At 40.0% G+C, this 27,432-nt stretch overlaps 1 protein-coding gene across 6 annotated transcripts in view; it reads right to left on the bottom strand.

Annotated features, from left to right (window-relative positions):
* akap9 (A kinase (PRKA) anchor protein 9) overlaps positions 1-25,777 on the bottom strand; it is an 85,755-nt gene extending 59,978 nt beyond the window's left edge. For 5 of the 6 annotated variants that reach the window (XM_050035393.1, XM_050035395.1, XM_050035394.1 and 2 more), the window contains exons 1-8: positions 25,543-25,777; positions 16,547-16,813; positions 11,861-11,905; positions 8,871-8,933; positions 6,737-6,877; positions 4,102-4,257; positions 3,813-3,947; positions 799-3,690 (exon numbers count right to left, since the gene is read on the bottom strand). In XM_050035393.1, the coding sequence (XP_049891350.1) occupies positions 799-3,690; positions 3,813-3,947; positions 4,102-4,257; positions 6,737-6,877; positions 8,871-8,933; positions 11,861-11,905; positions 16,547-16,813; positions 25,543-25,590 (3,747 nt within the window). In that variant the 5' untranslated portion in view covers positions 25,591-25,777. The remainder of the gene's footprint in view (positions 1-798; positions 3,691-3,812; positions 3,948-4,101; positions 4,258-6,736; positions 6,878-8,870; positions 8,934-11,860; positions 11,906-16,546; positions 16,814-25,542) is intronic. The other variant, XM_050035397.1, reaches the window with a different exon arrangement.
* Positions 25,778-27,432: the final 1,655 nt, after the last annotated feature.

The raw sequence follows: 27,432 nt of genomic DNA, 5'->3' as shown, positions 1-27,432 counted from the left end.
TGCCTGGTGTAATTGAGACACAGCTTGGAGAGACACAGACACAGAAGTGACTGGGGTAAAATGGCTTCTCACCTCAAACCCTTCACTCCCTGCAGGATGGAAAGAAACTAGAATGTACACATTTCTACACAACAGCAATGATTCAAAGCCATCAGAAGACTGAGGGTGACTGCTTTCTTTTCAGCCCTTTTCAAAACCAACATCAAATTCAGTTTGAGGACAAGCAGCATCAAATGAAAGCAGATTATAAATATTGTATAGTGTTTCTTTAAAAGTAGAAATGAGCAGAATATCGATGGAGTCTTGACTCCTCATCGTTATGTGCAGGCTTTACTGTGCGAGATTTTTTCTTTTACATTATTCTTACTACAATAACACACAATATAAATGTCGCTGAATGGTCGGCATGAACTTAAAAACATATGGCTATTGACACAACAGTCTGAGGCAAGGCTGCAGACACTCAAGCAATCTGCAATCATGACCGTTAGTCACTAGAGAGGAAACATATTAGTGCTGAAATGCCTCAGTCATATTCTGTTCAATCTAAGAGCTTGATGTAGCTGTGAATGCAATCCACACATTTCCAATGGAGCTAATAACAATAGCAAACATCAAAGCATCAACTGTGAACGTGACATCTTTGAAGCATGCAACTGTGCTTTCATTTCTCATGCACAGCTTTTTTGAAAAGCTCTTTAATCACACAATCAAACGTGTAATTTCATCAGACTTAAAAAGGAAGACAGAAAAGGCAGCGACTGGAGAGTGGTGCAGTAGATGCATGTGAGAGCCTACCTGTTTGCTGATGTAGTCTCTGGCTTCGTCTCCCTGGTACCCGTCAGTGGAGTCCTCCTTACCGGCCCTCTCTTGTGAACATGACATAACCTGGCTCTCCATCTGAGGCTGCATCTCCTGCTCTGCAGCACTTGTTGCTCTCTCCTCCTCCACCGCTGCCTCCTCTTCCTCCTCCCCTTGTTTTTCTTCTCTGCAGTCTGAGAGAGCGATGCCCAGTTTGCGCTCCTGCTTCGACCTCTGCCGTCTCTTGCGCCTGCTTGACCCTGAAGCTGTGGGCTTGTGCAGGGAGGATCGTCCCTCAACAGGTCCCTCCCCCGAGGACTGGACTGCTGCTGGAGATGGAGTCTGTGAAAGCCTCTGGAGCTCCAGGGTCTGCCGGATGCCGTCTCTTTCAGATTCAGCTGCCTGCAAGAGGGACTGAAGAGTGTTTATCTCTTTTTGCAAAGACTGAATCTGAAGGTGATGATCCTCAAAAGAACAAACTGGCTCAACAGCTTGCTCTTCATGCTGAAGCTTAGCTTTTCTCTGGGCACCCTGCCCCTTCGTCTGCTTGCTCATAATCTCTTGCTTCTTTTCCAGTTCTTTCCCTAGGCTTTCACTTTGTGCGATGACCTTCACATTTTCTTGTCTCACTTTCATCAGCTCTTCTTCCAGCCGTCCCACTTTGCTCTCTGTAAACATCAGTTGCTCTGTAACTTCGGAAAGCCTCCCAGCCAAGCTTTCCTTCTCACTTAAAGTAACATTAAGCTTCTCCATTAGCTCAGTAGTATCTTTTTCTATCACAGCTTGTTGCTGTCTATCTGTATTCATGTCCTCCATTTTGATATCTCCTCTGCTCTCCTCCAGCTCCCGAATCTGCGACTGAAGGCTGGCAATTTTTGCCTCAAACTCAAGTGTCTCCTTCAGTGTCCTCTCTTCTATCTGTGTCTTTGCCTCAACAAGACATGCGTACTCCTCCTTCAGCTCCTGATAGTTTACCTCAAAATTCTTCTCCGCAAAAGAGAAAGTAGTCCTCTGCGTTTCAATTTTCTCACTGAGCTCAACTACTTGTTTCTGTATTTGATTGTTCTCAGCAGTGAGTGTCTCAATTTTCTCACTTTTTGAGGCCAACTCTTCTTTTAAAGAGTTATTACATTCTATCAGTGTCTCTTTCTCCAGTTCCTGCTGTTTCCATTTGTTCTCCCAACTTTGTTCTTTCTCTTTTGCCAGGTTTTCAAGCACATCTGTCTCTTTTTGTAACGCCTTCATTTTGTTTTCCATTCGAGCTCGTTCTTCTCCTCCCTTTCTCAGTTCCTCAAGCTCTACCTGAAGCTCCTGAAGCTGCTGGACAAGCTCATCTGCCTTGGAGCTGCTCGAAGCGAGCTTAAGATCTTCTTTTAGCCCAAGAATTTGGTGAAAAAGCTCATCTCGCTCCGTGGCAAAGCTCGCCTTTTCCCTTCGTAACAAACGCAGCTCTTCTTCATAACCGATGCGCAGCTCGTCCAGTGCTTTCTCATGCTTGATAGCGGCTTCATTGAGAAGATTTTCTGTGTTCAGGAAGCTCTCCCTTTGCAACTCTTCCCTAAGAAGCGTGAGCTCTTCCTCATGGCTAAACAGAAGCTGAGTCCTTAGTCGTTCCAGCTCTGCTTCCTGCGACTCTGCCATGCGGTCAAGCACAGCATCTTTCTCCCTCTCCAGCATCTCCAGCTTGATCTTGTAATTAGTTATTTCTGAATCGTGTTTAATGTCTGCCTCTTGCGCCGCTTCCTGAGCAGCAGCCAGCTCACTTTTCAGATTGTCAATTGTCTCCTGGAGGCGCTGCAGTTCATCTTGTCGGCTTTCCTGAGAGATGAGACTGTGGGAGACCTGCTCCACTTTTTCTTTAGCAGAATGGAGATCTTGAAGGAGATCCTCAACCTTGGTCTGCAGGTTGAGCTTCTCTTGGGTGACTTGGCTAAGTTCATGTCTGGCTTTATCATACATTGCTTGGGATTGCTCTAATGTCTCTTGAAGCATCCTAACCTTTGCGTTGAGTGTGTCCACCTCAACACTAACACTGGAGCTTTGGGACAGTTGTTGTGCTTTTAGAAGCTCGAGCTCAGCGCGATGTTGCTCAGCCATTTGCTCCACTTTTGCTGCATGCTGCAAATTAACTTCCTGCTTCATCTGGACTATTTGCTGGCCGTACATCTCGTCCAGCTCTGCCCTGAGAAGTTCAAGCTTCCTCACAGTCTCCTCCTGCATTTTTTGGATGGTGTCGCTCTCAGACAGGCTGCCCTGGTGATAACGCTTCTGCAAGTCCTCTACTGTGCCCATGAGCTGCATGATTTCATTAGACGACATTCGCTCTTTCTGTCTGGAAGTTGCAAGGTCACCCTTACAGCTTTCTAATTCCATTCGCTCTTTCTCCAACTCTAATTTACAACTCTCTATTTCCTTTTTACAGCTTTCTAAGTCAGACTTACTGATCTCCAACTCATCCATGCATCTTTCAAGCTCTGACTCTTTTGCAGCCATTCGCTGCTGCAGGTCATGCAAGCGTTTTTCAGAGGACTCCAGCTCATCCTCGAGCTGGGTAAGAGAGCAGTCACGTTCTGAAATGACTCTCTCTTGCTCTGCTATAATCAGTTCTTTCTCATCTGAAGGAGCTATAATATTCTTATCAGTAGTCCGTCCCACATGAACTAGCTCCTCTCTGAGCATGGTCAATGACAGCTCGTGTTCTGTGATTATTGCAGTTTGCTCGGAAATTAACTGATTTTTCTCTTTCAGTGTTTGTGCAAAAGACTCCTCCGCCGTTCTTAACTCTGTCAGCGACTGCTTCTGACTTAAAATAACCTTTTCTTGTTCAGCAATGAGCAGGTCCTTTTCGTTTATCCGCTGTGTGAATGATTCTTCTGAACTTTTCCCCAACTACAAAGAAAACCAATTATTAGAAATGCAGGGGAAATATTGAGAACACACTTTGTAACCACTTAGATTTAACAGAGTATAACTAAAAGATGTCTGCAGGATCACACTAGGCAACTTATTACCATCTCCAGCTCACTGAGCTTCTGCTGGAGCTCCTCCAGCTGCGATTGGTACTGCATGAGCTGCTGCCTGGCCTGCAGAAGATCAGCTGCTGTGCTGCTGTGGCTGGTGTTCCTCAGCGTCTCGCCTGCCTGCAGCTGTGATTTTTCATATACAAATTAATTTCTAATTGAATGCATGGAGAGCAAGTAGTAGAACAAAATAATAAAAGCATAATGGCCTGGTGCTGCTGGGTGGTGTAGAACAGAATAGCTAATATCTCACAGTGGTTCAGACATAAAAATTTCTCACCTGCTGAAACTGAATATGTAGCTTTTGGCTTTGCTCCGTCAGTTCCAGAAACTCTTTCATGATCTCGTCTTTCTCTTCACGAGCCTGCTGAAGGTTAGATGTGAGCTGGGTGATGATGCCATCTCGCTGCTTCAGAGCAGCCTCAAAGTCCTGCAGCTATAAAAGTCAAAAGCAATTATGTAAAATCACCTCATAGAAAACTTGAAGGCAAACTTCAGTATCTTTTTAACCTGGACTGTGTTTACCCCATGTTGTCTAAGTGACTAACTGAGGCAACTATTTTTGAAATTGGTCCTGTATTGAGTGAGACTGTGCAGCGGAATTGGCAAAGCAGTCAGGCGGTCAATTGTGCACTGTCAGTTTATGTCCACTGACAGGCTGAGCTTGATTTTGTTAGTGTATGACAACATTATGGAAAAGACCCTACACAGAAATTAAATACGTATTTCCTCGCCTTTCGCTGGACTGTTTGTTATTGTGATCAAGTCTCACTGAAGGAGAGGTCTTGTTCTGAAAACTCATGGACTTTTTCACATTGTCAAAAAGCGAAATATTTAGCCATGACATTTAATATCTTTTAGATATCACTAAGCTATGCTTTCTGTACTCCCACACAACTAACTCTTCCGGGCACTCCTCCCTCCAACTCTCACAAATGTTTCCACCTGTATTTTTCCTACAACAAGTCACCTCTCATGAGATTTCAGAACAAGACTTTTCCTTGAGCGAGACTTTGTCATAATGAGAAACAGAGCGGTGAAACATTTTGTTTCTCTGAAGGGTCTTTTCCATTATGTTGTCTTACACTTCTCATAAGAATCAGTCAGTAGCAAAAATAAGCACTTTTAATGGAAGTAAATTGACGTTGCATAATTGTCCATAGCAGCAGCCTGTTTTACTGTTGCCAACTGCTGCGGTCTCTCATAATACTGAACCAATTTCAAAAATTGTTCTTACCCTGAGTCATTTAGACACAGAAACATAGGAAAATAGGGTGCAGGTTGAAAAGTTTTTCACTTGAGGCGTTATTAGTAAGGTACAGCAGGGAAATACCATAAAACTTTAAATAAAAGCCTGATCCCAATTAAACCCCCAGTCCCTTTTACTTGCCCAGTGTGGCTACACATTTTGACAAAAAAACGCCTGTCTCAATTAGAGGCCTGGACTAGTTGTCAAACAGTATAAAAGCGGGTTTATGGCTACCTCAAATAATGTGTCCATTCCTCAATTACCCTGTAAGTTATTCATATTCCTTTAGTCCAAAAGGGTCCTCAGATCAAAAGAATCAAAAGGGTTATTCATAAAAATGAACGCAAGATGTGAGTATTTTTTTAACAGGATAAAGTTGTATTGTGTCAGTATGCAGGGTGCTGTAATCCTCGAGTGCCCTGACACTCTCTGATGCGTTGTCTGGCGGAGCTGGATCAAATGAATGATTCATAATTGATATATCATCTCAAAAGTTATTTCTAGACAAGTAATATTCATACTGGATTAAATAAACAATTGGACTGTATTTCCCGATCTTTGCTGAGCAACAGTTTTGTGTGAATGGAATTAAAGGCCTGTCCCCTGTAGACGCCTGCCCCAAATATAGGCCTGTTGTTTTCAGTGATTCAAACAAATAATAGCCCAGGCTATGAATTGAAGTGTTATAGTATCTGGGCAAGTAAAGGCTCGACTAATAATAAATTATATGATAGTTACAAAGAAAAGAATAGATTCTTCTGAGAATTCATCAATCAGAGTTACATAACCTGCCAAAATCTAACTTTCATGAACACTTAAAAATTTAATTTACCTTTTAGAACAACAAAGTTGAGTAAAAACAGTGAAGGAGATACATCCTTTCATAGTTTGTAAACTAAGAATATCTAACAAAGCCTACACAAAAAACATACTAGGTCAAATTTAGTGTATTCTAGAAGAAGAATCTAGAAGTCAGGAAATCAAAGCAATCACCAGCTGAGAAATGAAACTAAATGTGGTCATATCTCTAAAAATATGGAAGGATATATGTACTAATACATGGAGAACCACAAGTTTAAGAGGCAACTCTGAGCTGCTGGTGAAAATGTAAGGAAGTAGGGGCCACCAACACCCATATATTCTTTTCTTGTCTGGCTTTGCAGCAATATTGGACTGAACTAAGTGAGCTTTAGATAGCATTTTTCAGTTCTCACTCACTTTGGGCCTGAGCAATTATTACTTGGCCGAACACCACAGCCACTCTTTCAACAAACTGATAGGTGTTTTGTTAGCAATTTAAGAGCAGCAGCAATTAAACAGATAAAACTGTCTGAAATCTAAAGTGCCTCAACTCAGCAAATGGAAGGACACCATTAACAAAATCCATAAAATGGAGAAAATAACCACAGGATTAGAAATTCAGCTAAACTGTTTGATGTGAGATGGAAGGGAAACAGATATTATACAAAAATAAAGTGGAAGGGGAAAGAAAAGGAGAAACAATATATACTTTAAGAAGTTCCCTGAACCAAAACTATTCTTATTTCAGAAAAGTTAAAATAATCTCCATCCATTGTGTTTTGTAAATGCACTGGCAGAAGTTTAGCCTTAGTATTCAGAGGGAAAACAAACAGTATGATCTATGATGAAGTCATAAATCATTTACCTGCTGTACTCCCTCTGTGCCAAAGGCAGCCCTGATTTCTTCCAGCTCTCGACTCAGCTCCTCCACTGCCTGGGTCTTGGCGGCTAGAGCATCCTCCATCGTACCTCCCTTTGTCACCTGCTGCAGGGGCTCCACCTCCTCCTGAACAGGAGAAGTTGCACTTTTACAAGGTTTTGGTAAAGCCATGAAAAGTAGCTTTCAAGAATGAGCTTAGCGATTAGTCACCACTGGAGAGGGACAGCAATTAGTTACAAGAGCAAGGAGCCACATGAAGGAATATGTTAATGTTATTTCTATTTTTAAGTGCTGTTGTGGTCAAAACCAGCTTTAAATATACTGGTCAAAATGCCAATAACCTAAAGAACATTGAGCAAAAGGTGTCTCAGTGAGCTCTACTAGTGAAAGTTAATGAGATAAGGTAGTTTAATTCAGCTACTTTCAAAGAAAACTAGAGAAGCTGTAAGTAGGAAGCAAAGTTAAACTATAGTACAAACAAAGTATTTCTACTTTCCCTGTGTTCTTGAATTTTGCAGATTGCTGATAGATCTGATTGTTGTAGGTCCTCAAAGGTTTAAAAAAGGGGGATATTCGAGGGACAAAATGATGCAAACATAAGTTATTTCTTTCTTGCAAGACAATTAAGAACTTACACAGGGAATGTTTGACTATTTTCTGATATTTCATGGACAAAACTAGAATTACCGCCCCATAGTTGTATGTCTCTCAAGTTTCCCTTACAGTTTATATCCATGTCTGTGAAAACATGGATGCTTCACACACATCTTCGCCTCATTACACAGAAGATCTATACAAATCAGCACAGTTCCAAGATTAGTGTCACTAACTCAGTATCTAACCAAATGTTCTCTTCCTAAGATATGAGGCTGAGTAGTGGCCAGAAAAGTGTTTTATGCAGAACATTTTGATGTCACAGTGAAGCTGACCTTGACCCTTTGAATATAAAATGTCATCTCTGTATCATTATATCCTGTTTGACATTTGTGTGAAATTTTGTCATAAGCAGCGTAAGAATTCTTGAGCTACTGTCAAAAACATATTTTGTTAGGTCACAGAGACCTTGATCTTTCACCTTCAACCACCAAATTCTAATCAGTTTACTCTTCAGTCCAAGTGAACATTTGTGCCAAATTTGAAGAAATTCCCTCAAGGTGTTCTCAACATATCGCGCTCACAAGAATGAGACAGACAAGGTCACAATAACCTTGACCACCAAAATCCAATCAGTTCATCGTTGAGTCCAAGTGAACATTTGTGCCAAATTTTAAGAAATTCTCTCCAGGTGTTCTTGAGATATCACGCTCACAAGAATAGGACGGATGGACAACTTGAAAACATGGCCTCAGCTATCACCCGCCAGAGGCATAAATATTAATCCAGAATAAAATGGCCAGATTAACCTTAAATGAAAATAACTGTTAGTTGCAGCCCTAGTCGCATTGTTGTAGGAGGCAGATCATTTGGAAAATAATTACTAGGTTTCATCCCACACAAAGGAATAACATAAATGTCAATAATTTAATTTATAAAATATCTAATTTAAGTTATGGTACAACAAATATATCATAAAGATACTTAGTCCTATAGATCAGTTGTGACTTTGTTAATGAACCAGTCCTCTTTTTAAACATCTTACTGTAAGCAATGAAGCAGTCGGCATGTCACTTTAACCACCTCTGTTTTTGCTCCCCATCTATCCGGACTGTACTGATGATTTGAGAGTGGCTTTTTGTGTAACACCTCCTGTTCTGTTCCTCGCTGTCCTCTCCCTTCTTTTCCATCACTCACCTGCTTCTCCTTCAGCTTTCACAGATAATTTACACCTCTAAAATGTCACAAAGCCCTGTTCCATCTCCCCAGTCATTTGTGCTTTCAAAATATTCATTTATAACAAAAGATTTTTTTTTCTTCTCCCTTAAGTACAGCTTTTAACTGTACTGTATGTCAGTATATAGTGGAGTAAGTGCGACATAAAATAAGCTTGGTTAGTGGGTTACAGGAAATCTTGCAGAAGACTTAAAGTAAAAGCAAACAGAGAGTTACGTCCAGCAGCCAGTGGGTTTGCTAGCAGAGCCAAAAGCCGAGACAAAAGAGCTGCTTGATCTGATTACTGTACCCAGATAAAATCCTTTGAAGGCATCATTAGGTTCTCTGTCATCTCATCATGGCACCCATTTACCTGTTAATTCACAATGCTGTCAGTGAGACATTAAAGATTTGGTAGGTGTGATGGAAAAAGTCTACATAATTTCAGAAGTTATCACTGGGTAGAAACAATTTCTTAGCAAATGTTCTTAAATGTCCATTTCAGTATGGACTGAAATCATAATTAAATCATCCATATACTGATTAGATTTTCTTAATTTAGTTTAAGTCTCTCTTATTTAGACGTAATTCTCTTTTAATTGATTTTTAAAGACAGAACAAACAAAAAACACATTTACAAATTTGACACTACATGAACATGAAGACCTTTCAAGCATGAAAGAAAAAAGAAGTTAAAAAATGGATCACAGAATGCGTACATAGACTAGACAGGGGGGGACTAAAATGAAAAGCTATTCTCTCCATTACATAAATATTGTATACAAAGTCCATCCGACCTTCAACACAATATTTATTTCCCAGCTACTTCTTGGTTCTTGGTGAAATATGTATCCATCCTCCTCTATTCAAGTTCTTCCTGTCTTCTAGTTCAAAACTAAAATTGATTTTGGTTAAGGGGACATTTTCCAGGAGGCCATGAATTTCAATTCACAACAGAGCCACAGAGAGACAACTCCAAAATATATGAAAATGATTTGCATCTTTGGTCCTGCAGGGTCTACAACAGCGAGTCTGATTTGAATAAAATTTCATCTTGGCAGGAGCACAGAAATAACCGATGACACCCTTCCAGCAAAATTCTCTCCAGGATGGAGAGCTTGTTTTCTAATGTTGTCTAAATATCTCTTCCCATTTCTCATGTGGGATCGTCACATTACCCTGATTACCATCTTATTTTAAATTAGAGTGTGTTTTCTTTATTGGGTATTTCCTTTATCTTTTCTTTGCTTTAACTTATCATTATGAGTAAATGCTGATTGCACGATGTAATGGCTGTAGAGTATGTGAAGGTACATCACACCCTGTGGGACTGGGGTGCCACCTTATCAGGTGCATGCCCTGTTACCTTTGTTCCCAAAGTGTCCTAAAACAACATAGTTTATGATGTCAACTTCACAATCTCAAAAGAACAATGACACCATCTGCAGTTAGATTAATTCCCTATAAGCCTTCCTGTCACTATGCAATTCTGTCTGCCACCAAGTACGATCTCCCGCAAAAATGAAGGCTTGATTTATGGCACAATGGAAGTGAGTAAAACATTGCGTAACCAAACAGGAAGACGATAGAGCTTCTGTTTTCCCCAGTAGCTATAAGGTGTTATCTCCGGCTACCAAGAAGTATTGTCAGCTTGTTGAGATGCTCTGAGTGGATTTAAATTCCCTTTGGTATACAGTGAAGCGGTGTCTATGATGACTGGAGCTTTTCTCGGGAAAGGTAGAAACAGAAGGAGCGGAGCTGCAAGGCACTGTCGACGGGCCTCCAGGAAGTGCACCAGGTTTGAAGCCAATATCCATAGTGGCCAAACAATGGAATTACAACTTCTGACGCCCTCGTGATGCCATTGGGCCCAAAAACACTTTTTCTCATAGATTTCATAGTGAAAGTGATGTGTGTAAATCAGTGGATACATTTTTGGAGCATCACAACACCTGCAAAATGCTTGGGTCAGGATTTGATGTATTCGGTCCGATAACAGTTGAAAAGTCTAGAAGAGCCGCAAGATTAAATCATTTTATCCCCTTTTAAGTTAGCAGAGCGCTAAACCTGTAGTGGCTCTAAGTGCCAAATGATGCAGAAGCAGCATCAATTATCCTGCTAATTTTAAACGCAGCAGTTGAATGTTTTTGGCTTCTTGCGTCACTGAGCATCTCTTATGGGAATGAACGGGGCCCCGCTTTCAACGTTGTATCCTGTTCTCCTGTACTTCCACAGCTGACAACTATTTTGCCATCCTGGTTCAGACTAGGGACCCTCAAAAGTGTTAGTTTATCACCTTCATAAGTATAGGTGCAACTCATAACTCTCGGCTACAGTATCAGTGTAAGTTCTTTGCAGTTACTATCCTTATTAGCAGCATGATGGAACAACCAAAGTAACTATGGACAACAAAATACAATGTGTCCTGAGTTGTTGGTAGTTGCTGTGCTCTGTAAGAAAACGGACATCGATCCGGTTGTCTTTGCAACATCATTTTGAACCTATCATTTTGGCAATATAATCTTTACCCTGTAAGTATCTAAAGAGATCTTGATTCTGCAAACTGAATTTGTCCTTAAGCTCCTGGAAAGTCCTTTGTCATACCTGCATTTACAATAGATGTTCTTAATGTTTTAACATGTAGTAACATCAGGCAACATACCAGCAGAAAATCAGCAACAAGAGTTTGAAGAATTTTTGATGATACTGGTTTTTAGTAGTGCCACTGTTACAAGCACGATTGTCTTTAATTTGACTAATAAGAACTTTATTCATGTAGCACAAATTCCAGCTGAGCATATTAGGGACACAGTTTGAGAACAGGCGAAGAATAATGGCCTCCAAGACTTTCACCCACTGTCCTGAAAATGAGTGGTGAGGTTTGCAGTTGACGTTTAGTAAAGTCTCCACCAAAGAAAGATTTTACCAACATGTGATGTTGTGTAGTTCCCTGTTTAGTAGTCTGACTCAGCGGATGTGTACTGGCTGACTACAGTGATGTGCTTCCCTCTGCTTCTCTATCGGGTCTCCAATGCCATTTCCAATAAAAACAATCAACAAACCACCTGGCTAACAAGGTGTAAATTATGAAAAACTTTCACAAAATCCACAAAACATCCTCTGGATGATCCTAAAAAACAGGAAGTAAGCCACAGATGTGACCATGAACACAACCACACTGGCAGCCCTGCACAGACGCTTCAGTGTGCAAGTTGCATCCGTGTAAACACTGTGAAAAACATTTGGAGATACCATAAAATCAAAAGGTGATGGTTAATATTTTCAGAAAGATCATCTCACCTCTGAGGAATAATCTTCAGCAGTAGTGGACACTTCACTCTCCGGCTGCAGCAGAGAGAATAAAGAAAATTCATCAATACTGTGTGTAGGAAACTAACGGAATATAAAATAAATATGCTTTCAATCATGACAGAAGCACCATATGATATGTGTGGGTTCAGTGCAGCGTAGAGCTGCAAACAATTATTATTTTCACTGTTTTCTTGGTTAATTGATTGATTGTTTGGTTTATAAAATGTCAGAAAATAGAGAAAATGTCTATCAGTGTTTCCAAAAAGCCCAGATGACGTACTCAAATGTCTTGGTTTGTCCACAACCCAAAAATTTACCGTGTACTGTCGTGGAGGAGTAAAGAAAGCAGCAAATATTCATATTAAAGAAACTGGAACCAAAGAAATTTGACTGTTCTGTTTTAATTACACAACCAGATTAATAAATTACGATTAAATGTAATAGCTAACAACTACTTAATGAATCAATTAATCATTGCAGCACTAGTGCAGAGGTAAGTTTTATGTAGGAATATGGTTATTTAAGTGAGTTTGATTCATCAAAATTTTGCCAACAGATTGCTGCAGGTACAAAGTAAAAAAAACTATTACGTTCAGTGGTTGGTTCAAAGATTTGTAAATCAGAAATGTGGACTTTTATGCTCTTTAAGAAGAGCTTGACTTATTTTGACAAAAAAATAAAATAAAAGATGGATAAATTAAATTAGATAAAATATTTGTTGCAATTAAAACCTCACAAACTACAATTTAAGACTATTTAATGACTTTTGAGGCCTTATATTCCTACAACTGAATTTCAAAAAGACATTTCAAGGGTTGTTAAAGACCTGCAGACACACTGACATCCAACATGTCAGCAGCTAAATAAGTGTAATTGCAGTAAATTTTCTGTCTTTTGTTGTGGAACAAAAAAGGGGTCGTTACAGCTCTAGAAGTCTTCGATCAAATATAAAATGGTTAAAATAAAATGTTCAGTCATTACAATTTCAAATAATGCCTGCCTTATGTCCTATTTCTGTAGCATTAAAATATGGGCCTAACCTACTTCTGTCTCGCAGCTCCTTTCTCACTCCCACTCCCAGTAATGACGGCCATTATTGAAGTCTATTTTTGGGTTAATTTCTGGCTCATCAATTTTAACTGTACGGGGTCCAGTAAGAGGGAGAAATGACAGGTTTTGCATCAACTGATTGCAGAACATCACCTCAAACTGATCAGCATAAAGAAGAAAAATTGCAAAGTAACGTGACGTTAACATTTTATTACAACCTCATAGATGGATGCAAAGTTTAATTGCAGATGCGGATGTCTTCGAGGCATCAATGAGTCAACCCACTCCGTATTTGTAATTGCTTATATTGTGAAAGACTTGAGAATGAAAAACTTTGACGCTGTTGTGTTTCCACAGCAACCATTTCCTGCTCACAGAAAGCAGCGTCACTAGAAAACCTCTGAAGAGAATCAGACCTCATGACCATTTAGTCGGGGAGGGAGTATTAACCATTTAACTTTAAGAGGTTTCATAATTTATCCACATAAATAATTCACACATACCACGCTGTATGGCTCAGTCACCGGTTTCATTTGTTAGTGACACATAACAGCTTCCATCCGTGTAGCAGGAGAGTACAGTGTGTCCCACAGCCTTTTGTAACAGACAGGATTGTGGGTCGTTCCCAAGGTAAAAAAAAAACCTTGCTGCGCAACAAAACACTCATACATTCAATCAATCTTAAGGTCTGCTAAAAAGTGTTGCAAGGCCACAGGAATTGGTCGCACAGACCGACGCATCTCAACCTGTTTAAAGGCAATTGTCTGTTTCCATGGCAACCAGTAGTTTTGTGGGCATCAGATGTACAGTGGGTTCAGGGAAAAAGTGGCTGCGCAGAGCCGATAAAAGAGACTGAGAGGGCTTGAATGATGAAAAAAAAGAAGTGTAAGAGCCCCCAGGACTGTGCATGTTTTTCAAACTGCTTCAACAGATTTTCTGCTCAATATTTATTCGTCAGGAACATTATTAAAACTAATGAATGAAATTCGTTGCAGGTTGAAGGTCATGTATGTTTGTAAAGCTTACAGACCAAATACCAATTATCCTTTCAAACACTGAACTGACTAAATATTTCTTGAATTTCAACAAGCAAGCCTGGTTTTCAAGGGCTGCAGTGGTTTGTGTGGACATGAAATTAATTCGTAGAATGCAAAAACATTGATTTTTCATCCCTCTGTTGTTAAGTTTCAAACAGCATGCTTGATGAAGGTATCCGGCTGTGATGTATTATACAAAGGAAGAACTAAGCAGCTGAAAGTTTAACCGAAGCCCCAGCAAAACCAAAACTTTAAAAAGTTTGTGAATTTTATGAAATTCACACCCAACAATAAATCAGTTAATCCTCTGCAAAATAGGAATGACAATCAAAGCATCACTGCACCAACGTATAAAACCAGGAGTCCAGCGTGCAAATTTAGGCCTACTTTTTTTGTCCACTGGTCGAATGGCATCTGCAAGCCACTTGCACATTCTACCAGCATTTGGCTAGTTGATTGTGCTAATGTTGTAGCCTACTTGTAACGCAGCACAATAGTTAAGTAAACTGTTAAAATTAGAGGATTAAAATAAAAGTTCTTCTTATCATCTATTGAAGTCTTTCAGATCTCTCTTTAATCATATCATTTAGTCAGCGGCCTCCAACAAGCAAAACATCTCGAGATACAATAACACGAATACCAATTAGTCCAAACCTAAGTCCAAACTCCACCTTTAGGATACTTAATCAAAGATACATTTCTTTTCCACATGTACGGGTCTCACTAGTTAGATTTTGGTGAATGTGCGTTTTGATTTAATAGTGAGAACTGTTCATTTTTCTAGGAAGGCTTCAGGTAAAGGTTTTTTAGTACCAGAGGGAAAATAGGCTTTTCTTTGAAAGAACAGCCCCATTAAAACCAAAGTGGTCATTAATCTATTGTTTATTCTGCTTGCCTGTTTTAAGTGTGAAGGTCTCAGTAAGTAGATATGTTTTAATGTTTATTCAGATTAAATTGTGTGACTCAATAATATCATACACCTTCACCTGGACTCTTTCCGTTTAATGAACAATTAATTCTAAAAATCCGGAGGAAGTAAGGTAACTCAAAGGTGCTCTTTGCTCCCAGTCGGACTGGTTGTCATGACAGCGGGCTCATTAAACTCAAGGAGACAACAGAAACAAAAATCTGGAGGGAACAATGATCATTTTCGCACAGATCTACAACAACAAATGCATCTCTTTCAGCTCTTACAAGTATATGTTAATGACAAAAAAAACCTAAAGCCATAAAATGTCTTGAGTTTAAAGACTCTCCGTTGCAGAAGGAGCAGACAGACTGTAATTAAAATCAGACTGTGGCAATAGAGATTGAATAAACACTTTTCTGAGGAGTGCTGATATCTAAAAAGGCTTTAAACAGGGCTGCTCAATATCCCAATGATTTTTCTGACAGATTTTGCAATATGCGTTGTGATTTTATTGGGCCAGTTTCATTTTCATAGAAAAAAAATAAACAAAAAAACGATGATGATGTCATTTTAGCTGGGGTCTGTACTAAAGACACATGTTCCCTTATGTCTGGAACATGATTTGTAGGGTGGGGCATCTATGAAGCACCACAATACTTCATTTATAATAGTATGCTGTGACACATCTTACTCTTATCAAAACATTGGAGCTCCTATGATTTGGATGATGCATTTGGCCATATTGTGATTTCAATAATATTTCAATTATCTGTGCAGTATTTGCTTTAAATATGTCCAAAATAACCCTATCACTGAATGAGAACAAACACTGATAATGATTATAATGAGCATTATATACTGCAATTTTGTGTGACTTCTCACTGAAATAAATGTGCTGAATGCTGTTTTAAAGCAGTTACAGTAAACATTATTATTTGCCACAGACTAATCTTTGAAGAGATATTCTGGAGATGTGAATGAATATAATGTGAGGTGTCATAAAAATGTGAGGTGTCATTAAAAAAAGTTGTGTACAATATTATTGAAGTCAAATTTTAGTTAGTTCTATAATATAAAGTGGCATATGCAACATCGTCTTAGTTTTACAAGATGTATTTTAGAATATTTTAAACCAGTGGGCATGTGGATTTTACTCTGGTTAATGTAATTAAAAAAACAAAAAACACTCATTTGTTTTCTCTGTTGCTCAACAAACTTAAAATGATGACAAAACACATGGGCATGTTCAAACCAGTTTTGAATTTCGATTGGAGACAGTCTTTTGTTGACATCACCTTAAACATGGCAACACCCAGAAATCCTTCCTGAATTTTTTCAGCAGCAACATAAATTTATGGCTTCTGCTTCTCAAATATTTGCTGGTTTCCGTTGATAGTAAACTGAGTATCTGGGTTTATGTGTCAACTTGAGCTTAAAGACATTTTAATGAGCATTTTTCAGTATTTTCTAACATTTTTTAGACTAAACTATTCAGTGATTAATAGAGAAAATAATCAGCAAGCCAGTCAATAATGAAAATAGTTATTAACTGCTCTGACATGACCTTTAGTGGAACAGACGCCTAATGTGTGTAGGTATGGTCAGAGTCATATGCATTAAAAAGAATGAACAGACTGTAGCTGCTACTGTACAGTTGTTATGAGTAAGTGTGTGTACCTCTATGGTGTAGGTCTGGTCATGCTTGACAGTCTCTCCGCTCCGCAGCGTCCTGGCGAAGCTGAACTCTGTGGTGGGTGGGTCTTTATTTCCTTCTTGTGATCCATCTCGTCCTCCGCCTGAGACCTCCTCTCCTCCCACAGGCTGCTCGACCTCCACCCTTCCCTGCGAGTCCCCCTCAGATTCCTCGCCCGGCTTCTTTTTCTTCTTCTTTTTCTGTTTCTTCTGGGAGTCCGCGTGAGCTTTTCTCTGACGGTACTCAGCCAGCTGAAGAGGAGAAAGGGAAACAGGCAGTGTTAAAGATAGAAAATTACATTTTCTGCTTCAATGGTGGACCTTGGAAGTTACAGAAAAAACATTAGCAAACACAACAAACATCCATTAAAGCATCATTCTATTCTACATTTCCAGTCGAAGCTTCCATTCAGATCTCTGTTCATCTGACCCCAATTCTCAGACTTTGGGGTAAGAGCCAGCTCCTTTCACACAGCACAGAGTTTATACATCTAACAAAAATAAAACAACATATGAACCTACTCTGAGTCTACACAGTTTCGTGAAACTCAAGCGAAACATTGTGTGTCCCAAAAAGGCTTCTTCCCCACTGCTCCGAGCGAGTCCTCCCTCCCTGTGGCCATATGACCCGACACATGCCTCTTGCTCTGCCAGGTGCTAATCCCTACTAAAGGGATTACATTTATAAACTATGTCAACGATCTGTCTGAACAGCAGATAACATTTTTGTTATCTTCTTCACCATTTTCAAAATGTTATTCTTTGCTTTATTGAGCACCACACATCTTTTTGTGTTTGAATTGTGAATATTCATGGATCTATGACTGAAATAACTTTCTGTGGTTGTGAGAGCCTTACTCCACGTCACATCAATGTGAGAAACTGGAGCGCTTGTGCTAATTTACATACCTTTTTTTAGATTAAGACTTAATATAAATCTTCCCTCATCTTCACAACAGCATCATGATGCTTGGTCTGTCTCAACCCTGGACAATTTGCCAGACTATTACAAGGCTGACACATGGAGACAAATAACCACGCTCACATTCACACTGAACACCTACCAAATTTAGCATCAACAATTGACCTCACTTGCATGTTTTTGCCCGGGTTCGGACCCTAAACCCTCTTGCTGTGAGGTGACAGCAACACAGACTATACAACACAATAACCTTCATTCTCCCTCTCCTTCTTTGACACACATACAGACCAATTTTATACTGTAAACAAAAGCAGTAGGAGTATTTTACATTAATCATCCCCAGGGAAATGATGACACTAATTACACAGCCTGGTCAGTACTACTACTGATGTGTATTATGTATGAGCAAGCGGTGACAGCAAATAGACGGCAGAGTCAGCTGAGCAGGGCAGACAGCAGGGGCTGCAGGTGTCACAGCACAGGTGTTGAATGGATTGCTGTAGATATAGGCAGACTGTTGCCAAGGACACTGAGCTAATGCAAGCTCACCTGTCCAGGAAATGTACCCTATGACAGAAAACATAACCCTAATTGCAAATTATCGTACAGGTTTGGCATTATTGTTTGACAACAATACCAGCATTTTTGTTTCGTTCTTTGGGGTTCTGACATTAGACAGTACTGTACTTGGCATTTTTGCTCACAAAAAAAAAGAGAATAAAAAGATTACTCGATCATGAAAATACCTGCCGATTCATTTTTTTGTTGATCAAATAAAGTTACTCATTGCAGCTCTATTTGCAGCACTGATTTTAAGCACCTCTCCTACAAACCACGCTCCTGCAGCAGCCAAGTCAGCACAAAAGTAGGCACTTTTCGACACGCCTGGTTCAGTGATGCTGCACAAAAGGTTCAAGGCCGACACGACAGAGCTGAGAGTGGGCGTCGTGGTCACGTCTCCCACCTACAACACACAGCTTAAAAGCTCAAAGGGCTTCTGATGTGTGCCTCTGCACCTCCACACACGCCCCACCCCTCATCTAAATATACCCGTCTATCTGTACTTCCACAGGAGCTTCATCCATTAAACACCAGGCACGAGATATGAATGAGTGCCAGTGTTACAGATGGAGAATCTGGTGATTACGACGACAGAGAGGCTCTGAAAACAACACGGCTGTCCTTTAATTCTGACTCAATCAGAGGAGCACACTAGTAGCAGTAGTGTGCGATCTGCCAGCAGAAAGCACCCTGAGTTTTGGAGAAGTCTCGGGAAACCCGGCCTTTCGTTGAGCTGCTTATCATATCAGGCTGCCCTATTTGGCCGCACAGAGCAGAGCATTGGCAGAACATATGGAGTGCTGGAGCCCGTGTAGCTGTATCACCATCTGGGAAAAGAGACTACGTAGGTGTATCACCATCTGCTGTCTGAAAACATTTACACAGGCATATTTTTTACCACAGGCTTTTTTTTTTATATCCATTTCTAGTAGTAGCTGACAAACAGCATCAACAACAACATCCAGTAAACTGTGCTGGATTTTTTTCAGATGATAAAATAAGATAAATTGCAATTATAATCTCGTGTTACTGAAAGCTACAAAATCAATGTTTTGATAGTCAGGTTGAGTACTGATGTGTGTTGGTATAATGTCTTTGATTTTGTTTTTTCCAGTGAAAATTAAATGGAAAATTACCATTCCGACTAAAATCACGACTCATATGACAATCACAATCTCTGGTAAAATAACAACAACATATCGTGCAGCCCTACACATGATACATATTATGAGATGATGTAAATTTGCCTACCATAAGAGATTTTGCTATTATGTCTGAGGTGTGTATCCCTTTATAAGTTAGTCTATTAACCATCGTAGGCAAAGTTGGAGTTAATCAGGATTGATTTGTGAAAAGATTTTTCATTTGTCAGGAATTTTATGGGATGACTTAGCCAAAACAAACATTATTCTGTGGTTATTTCATCCATGAACAGTTTATCAAGCGATTTACTAGGAAATGTACCATAGATATATCAATATCCACAATACAAATCAGTTACCCATTTTTACCACTTACATAGTACATTCAAGTAGGGCTGGGCAATTAATCAAATTCTATTTTCAATTACGATTTTAGCTTATAAAAAAAGATAATTGAGAGAAAATTGTTTTAACATTTTTTCCTGTGTTATGAAGCCAGCACACTCCTGTCCTTTATAATGGTGCACTTTTGCCCCTCCCTATAAGTCCAAACTGACTCTCAGCCAGGCTTTGGCATGTTTAGTTCACCTCCAAACAAGATGCCGCAAAGAGAGCCATTGGTCAATGAGTGCTCGGGTTAAATTATCGTGATCTCAACACTGACCAAAGTAACTGTGATTGAGATCTTTGCATAATTGAGCAGCCCTACATACAAGGCTACCCTCTGGATAACTACCACCTTGTTCTGCAGGCTTTAACTACAAGTCACCTGTAAATCATCATCACAGCAATGGTTGCACCTAGAAGTGCAAAAATCAATACATGAGGAAACATTATTTAAATAGAAAAAATACATATGACTGCTTTGTGTGATGCATGACGAAACACAAGGAACGCAGCTGACCAATAACTACAGCTTCTTTCAGAAGAGCATAACGTCCCTGCCCCAAGGGGAAAAAAAAAAAAACATGCTGAATGCACAAGTTTGTTTAAAACTCTTTCCCACATATTAAGAAGGATTACATGTGATGTTTAATGTACAGTTTACATGTATCATTTACAAAAGAGTTTGCTCAATGTCTTTGAGACACACACTGCTAAAAAATACCAAAGCAACACTGAAATACAGCAGTGCAGTGGACGTCAGAGGGGGGGAAGCTCACAGCCTCCGATGTCATGTGTCAATGAGACTGCCAGGCAGCAACATTGTGAGTCAACAGCCAGCTGCTGGAGGGCAAAAATCCTGCGCTTCATGCACACATTCCAGTTAGCAACAAAAGCTAATCGCCCTGAAAACAAAGCAACAGCAACTGAAGCCACCTCTGCCCCACCTGCTTCATCATAACGAGTGCAGCGGGTGGAGCTTCGTCGTGAAACGTTCAAACACAGAGGCTGGAACTGACTATAATTTGTGTGCATATGCATCTTACAGAGCTATAAACCTCTGATGAACTCTTAACTACTCCTGCCCTGCTCCTGATTCGCTTCACACAGCAAAGACTGCTCTCAGTGCCAAGCACAAAGTCATTACAGAGGTTAATTCTGATTCTCAGCAGGCACATATTATCAGTGAACAATGAAATTTGGTTCTGCGGACCAACAAGTCACTCTCAAGTGATACTTATTTTTCCCTGCTCTACGTGCCTTTGCATTCAACTAATATAAGCCGTCATCAAAGTCAAGCATCCTTATAATCTCAACTGAGAATGAGATGCTCATGCAGCATCATCCTCCTAATGACAACTGCTACAGCCTCCCTCACTCCAAAAAAAACCCAAAAACAGTGGACAGCAAGCAAAAGGAAAATGGCTGCTACTCCAATGACGCACAAAAAAATTGACATAGGTCACAATGACATGCGTGCAATGTCCTGGGTTTGAAACTAGCCTATAGGACTATTGTTGCATGTCCTCACCATATTCTCCTGAGAAATCAGTGTTGGGCTTTTTTGGTCCTTATACACCAAAACATCTTGGTGTTGTTTTCTGTAGTTCGTTCAAGGCACAGTTCATATGGAAGACACTCGTGACTTAACACTTTCAGGATTTTTATTTGGTGCAAAAAAAGATTGTTATAAACACTGTAGTGCGTGACCAAACAACTCGAACTGAGAGACTGCAACACTACAAAAAGCAGTCTGGTGTGAATACATCCCAACATATATCACACTAAAGCTGTGATGAATTATTTCGGGCACAGAGATACTTGCTCCTAACTGAAGACCTTTCGTCTCATTCTGACAGCGAAACCAGCAAGCTTCTGGAACTTTTCTGCAAGATGCTTCAAGTGAAAAAACATTTTATACATTTCAAAAGAGGGGCAAAGACTCTCTTCAGTCTTCACAAAAGTTTCCAGACCTGCACAGAAAGTTAGGTTCAGTCATCTTCCTCCAAGTTGTAGCTAATTAAAACTGGACAGCTGTTACACTATCACATTCAATTAATCACCTGGCAATCCCTTCTCAAGCCGTACAGCATGACACTACACACACTTCAAAGGCATTCAATGCTACACATTCAAACATACAGTGATGAGAAAGACTGCAGCCAAAAAGTAAAACCCTCCAGTGTCAATTAAGCCAATTAATAAACTGAATAAGCCATGGTGGTCAAAGTCTATTCATCATATAGAGCTGAACGGGGCACGTACATGATTAGTCACATAAAGGATTAACCATTCAGGCCTTGGCTAAGTAGATCAACTTGTACCTTTGCTGTCCTCAAATCCTCCAATGCTGCCTGACAGTGACACTGACCTTTAGGCTATTTGAGCGCCAAGGCAACCTACTTGCAATTGTCTCACTATTAAACTTGCTGCGTCATACATGGTTTGGCAAATGGTCGCTCTAATTTGGACTGCTGCTATAAAAACTTTTTTTTAAAGTTAATATATTGTTTTTTTGGTTAGGAAATAATGACCATAGCCAGGTTTTCATGCAAATGTAGCACACATTTTAACAGAGTTTTTAGAAAATCTGCAAAAGAAGATGTTGGTTCATGGAGATAAACAGCTGGTGGAGCATATTCTCCAGTCAGTTTCATTAAACCACTGCAGAAGAAGAGGACACAATGAAACAAGGTCATTAAAAGAGCCATAATATACCCATATTGGAGATATTGTTTATATGTTTATTTCATGTATCAATGTGAGGAAGGGTCCAGTCTCCTCACTGCTCCACAGAGAGCTGATATTTTTGTCTCTTCAGTGAACATTTAAGTCACATGCTTCATGTGCATTATCAGTTCACCAAGTTGGTTTCCATTGCGCTTTCTGGCATTTTACTTTTGTTCATGCACCAATTTTTGCACCTCCCCTAATCGTAAAAACTTTTTTGCAATATTTCTCCCAAATTATCAGTGTCTACACTCAGATTTTTTTATGCACAAATTGAAAATGAGCATAAAAACAGGGGGATGGAAACACACATGTATATCTTTTTAGCATCACAGTCACAAGCAAGCAATGATATATCAATCTATGACATTGTGCATCAGATATTCACTGCCCTGATGCCTCATTTTGTGGAATGATACCAAGCTTTACAACCCGTCAATAAAGCCCACCAATTATAATGGCAGAGGCTGGTAAAGTTACCAACATATTTTAATCAGTGACCAGCAGGCACATCAGAGAAGCAGAGAAACAAATAAGCGAGGCGTCCTTTATGAGTGATGCGTGCGTCCCATAGGCCATATTAAAAAACACTGCAGTGCCCTGCCCCTCAGCCCATCTGTATGATTCTGAAAATGCTGGAACAGCAAAAGGGCTGGCACAGTGCTCCCTGAAGTGGAATTTGAAATTTAAAAAATCCACGCTGTTCAATATACTGTGTGTAACAGACTAATGGACAGACTGAGAATGCTCTACAGACAAAAAGATATATAAAAAAGTAAAAGGGAAAATCAATATTATAAAGCTAATTTCATTCAGTGGCGAGACACGCCTATGACAGTAAACATTTCAACCTTTACTGGCAACAACTATTTGGATAAATGATTTTTTTTTTTATGTTTCAATTGATAAAATTTAACTGCACTGAACTACACCGTGTCACTGTAAGATGATTTTCCTTATTGAGACATCTGCAGAGTCTGGGTTTGCACCTAAAAGTGGCACGAGATAAAGCCACAGACTTACCCACTGGTGATTGTAAAAGATACCATATCTGAGTCTGGGAGTTTCTTTGCCATTACACAAAGATCTTTCCACCATCTTGAGATTATCACCGTGATGCCTCACTCAAGCCCTCTCTGCCATGTAATTGGAGAACTGAGCTTCAAGTCTTGCACGAGTAACTCCATTATGCCGGTAATGCACTTGTCAATATGGTGCCACACAGCTAAAAGTGAAAGCAACAATGCATCTGCCGCTAATGGCTTGGAACAATAGCCTGGCAACACCAGCCCACAATTAACACTTCTTCTCATTGTCTGATATGACTCAATAGGCACTTGCTCAGGATGGACGTCATTCCAAGCAGTCTGTACAATAGAGAAACGACAGTTCTCCTTTCACTCAGACATGCTACCTGATTCAAGAAACGCGTTATGAAGTCACTATCAGCTGTCCTTGCTTCTGATTTTCAAATTGGCAAATCACAGCGGCTGTCCTGATAATGTCATACTTCCTCTGAACGATCAGCAAAATATATCTGAGGCAGCCACACAGGTGCAAACTAAGTATTTACTTTATATCTAAAACACCTATCAAAAATGTTTCCCTTAAGGTTTGGAGGTCTAGACAAACACTAGGTCATGTCATCATCTGAGCGCTCCCCATACTTTGCTGATTGACTCTGACACAACTCAGCTTGGACTCAATTTAAGCTTGCAAAATCCAGTCTGACTTTGGGAGGCTATTAGAACAAATAAAAATGTCCTAGATATCCTCACTGCAGTGCTTACTATTATAAATGTGTTATTCAGTGAAATATCTTGTGAAGTTTCTCCCCTGCATGTGAGGGCATGGTGACATGGTACTGTGTGGAAAGAAAAACAGCAACCCCCTCCTGCAGCACAGAGAGGCCTTTTATAAACCGAAAAATGCCAAAGCCATAACCACGGAGATGGTCTTTCTCGTGGTCTCTCCCACTGTGATAACCTAGAAGCCAGATCACCAGCTGCAGTGTGAAACCTGTACTGACCAAAAGAGACACCAAATAGCGTAGATGTTTCTCTGCAGGGCAAGGGTGGAAAGCACTCAGAGTGTTGCACTGTTTCAAGTCTGCCCAACAGAAATCATTCTTATTCTTAATGCTTTTTGTAAATGTATGGGGTTTATAGAGAATCACAGCTGGACAAAAACTGCAATAATAGTGAGTGACGTGAGTGATAGTGATGAAAAACTATTTGTGACTGTTGTGCTGAGATGAGACCATCAAGGTTGAGCCTACTATTACTAAATAGTTGCACTCATAGACAACATTTTTTGTGTTTAATTCCTCTCTGTGTTGCACATATGCTCCAATTAGTCACATGTTATTTACATATGATACATAGCCTACATTATCTATTTTATGCCCGTTCAGACCATTACATCTCATTAAGATCTCCCTAACTTGTACAGAGTTCACATCCAGAATGTTTGGGCATACAATTATCAATGCCAGAGCTGCTGCAAGGTCATGCAGGACCTCACCAGTCAAAGCTACGAGCAGTGAGTCAGCATAGCTCATTCAGGGCAGTTTATCATTTACATCATTGCAATTTATAACATGTAAAATGCAAATTTTGTGCTTTAAGTATCGAACATGGCATGGGCATCAATCCAGGTCTACAGGGCAAAATTAAATGCAGCATTTTCTTGTTAGAGCAACATTGTTTTACATCAGTTGCTGGACGGGTGGGGGGTTGTCCTGACCTAGATGTTGATGCTGGTGATTGATAAAGCCAATGTAGCACACACGTTTGGCATGTGGGGCAGTATTTGCTCTAGCTAGTGGGGATATGTCCTGTAAATCCTGTTACACCAGCCTGTCAGCCTCACTTCAGGTGGCGTTTATAAGCCTTTGATAACGATGTGACGGCTTGACTCTCGGGTGATTAAGTAAGCAATGCGTGGACACTTTTTACACGCCAGTTTCATAGAGTAAAATGAAACATAGTGGGGTTTGACATGCAGCATGACAAAGGAGTCTGGGGCTAGCAGTGGCTATGCTAACACCCCGGCTGTGGGAGCAGGGCGCATGTTTTCTGGGACTGACAGCTGAGGGGGGGATAAGAAGGGGAGGGGGGGCGAAAAACAGCTGACAGACTCGGCCGTGAGAAAATAAGTTGACCACAACATTACGGTACTACTTTACAGCAGAGACAGCAGTGTTAGTGAGTTATGCTAATACCAAAAACTGAGAATCCTACCTTTGCTTTGCCGGCCTCCAGCTTCTTTTGCCTCTCCTCGTCTTCCATCACCGCGGTCCCTGTGGCTGAAACAAGAGGGAAACTGCTTCATGCGAAATATCAGCGAGACAAATCTAAAAACTAACGGTTAAATATATCTGTCGTTGAGCTCCCGGCGCGCTGCCAGTCGCAGTTACTAGCTGCTGTCTCCTTGTTGGTACTCCGCCGCCATGTTTTCCACGTAAACATGAGACCCAACTATGATGACGTCGTGTAGGTGCCTTCGTGGCCACGCCCCCTAGCATTCCGCTAGTGTTGCCTTCACGAGCTGTCACAAATGTCGTAAATAGTTTAAATAACAATCTTTACCACTTAGCACTACAGTTTTGAACAGTGGTAGGAGAGATAATTAGAGATTTTACCTATGTAAAAGTAGTAATAATAAAACATGAAAGTACTCGATTACAAGCAAAAGCCCTGCATTTATTTTTTTTACTCAAGTAAAAGTACGTACATATTACCAACACAATGTACTTAAAGTATCAAAAGTAAAAGTATGTATCAGTGTTCAGAGTGTTAGGGTGAATCAGGTCATTGAGACATCAGGTAAAATGGGACGAATAAGGTTTTGCACCTTGGGATCGCTCTTTATTAGCAGCCAATCATCACATGTTATTGCACTGCTGCAACAAATGTGCTTTACATTGAACAATCAGTTCAACGGGCCTGAGATAAAGTAGTATGGGCAGAGCAAAGATACAATAAAACACAGGTCCCAGATCTTCCAATGTAAGCCAGTGGCATGTTGATTTTTTTTTTTTTAATTTTCATGATAAGTGCACTGCAGCTAAAACATATATGTTGTGCGTATAACAACAAAACTGGTTGTGGGATGTTGCATTCTATTATATGTTTGACTTGTGATCAAAATGTTTTCACAATTTACTTGTGGAAAATGGTTTTGAATGAGTACTTAATACATTCAGGTAAATTGAGACAAAATTAAAATAAAATGGGGCATTTAACTGAAGTGAAACCAGCATATTTTAGGCTACCAGGTGCCATAAATTCATGACTTGCTCCATTTTAGTGCCACACTGTAATATCAGGCAACATAAATATTTTTTTTTTTGTATTTTTGTCTCTTAAAAATATTAAAGATGATGCAGTGAGTCCATGTCAGCCACAAAGATCCAGAATTAGCCACACACATGCAAGCACCCACACACTTTAATTGTAAACAATATGGCACCTAATATACAGGCAGCAAAATAACAGGGAAAGCATGGCAGAAAAGTTGGACAGTCTTTTTAAAACAAATAGCTAGGTTATATTCCAGCAAACATTTGTATGTAGGGCCCATGGGGGTAGTAAATGGGCGAAAAAATTGGCCTTATATTGGCCAGTTGCCCACATGGATGGGTTTACCCTAGTGGCCCTAGAAAAAATGACCATTTTGGGCTCATACGCACTTGGGTAAACCCACTTGTGGGCTGTTGGCCAGGGGCCAATATGGACCCTGCAGACAATCCCATAAAGGGCCCATTTTTTCATCACATTTACTATGGGCCCCACATACAAATGCTGGCTGGGATTGACGATGTAGAAAAAGAATAGCTGAACTGATAGATGAATAGATTTAACCACTGAAAAACAAACATGACTGTCCCATTTTACCTGAACATGTCATCAGTGTGAGGTATTGGTTCTTTATGGGTTTGAAGTAATTCAATTGGCAACATATTTTCTTTATAGAAGTATAGCAGAGATATATAACAAGCTTTAAAAGTAGCACTTAAGGTAGTCTTTAGAGTCGTAGGTGGTTTTGCCAGTTTGAGCCAGTATCTCTCTCCTCACTATCAGATATAGTTAAGCATCTGCGGCCGACTAACTGTCCCTCTGACAGCATTC

The sequence above is a fragment of the Epinephelus moara genome, chromosome 22 (assembly GCF_006386435.1).
Source record: "Epinephelus moara isolate mb chromosome 22, YSFRI_EMoa_1.0, whole genome shotgun sequence".
NCBI classification, from domain to species: Eukaryota; Metazoa; Chordata; class Actinopteri; order Perciformes; family Serranidae; genus Epinephelus; species Epinephelus moara.
Note: the sequence above shows the minus strand (reverse complement) of the source record. Positions and strands in the feature narration are given on the sequence as shown.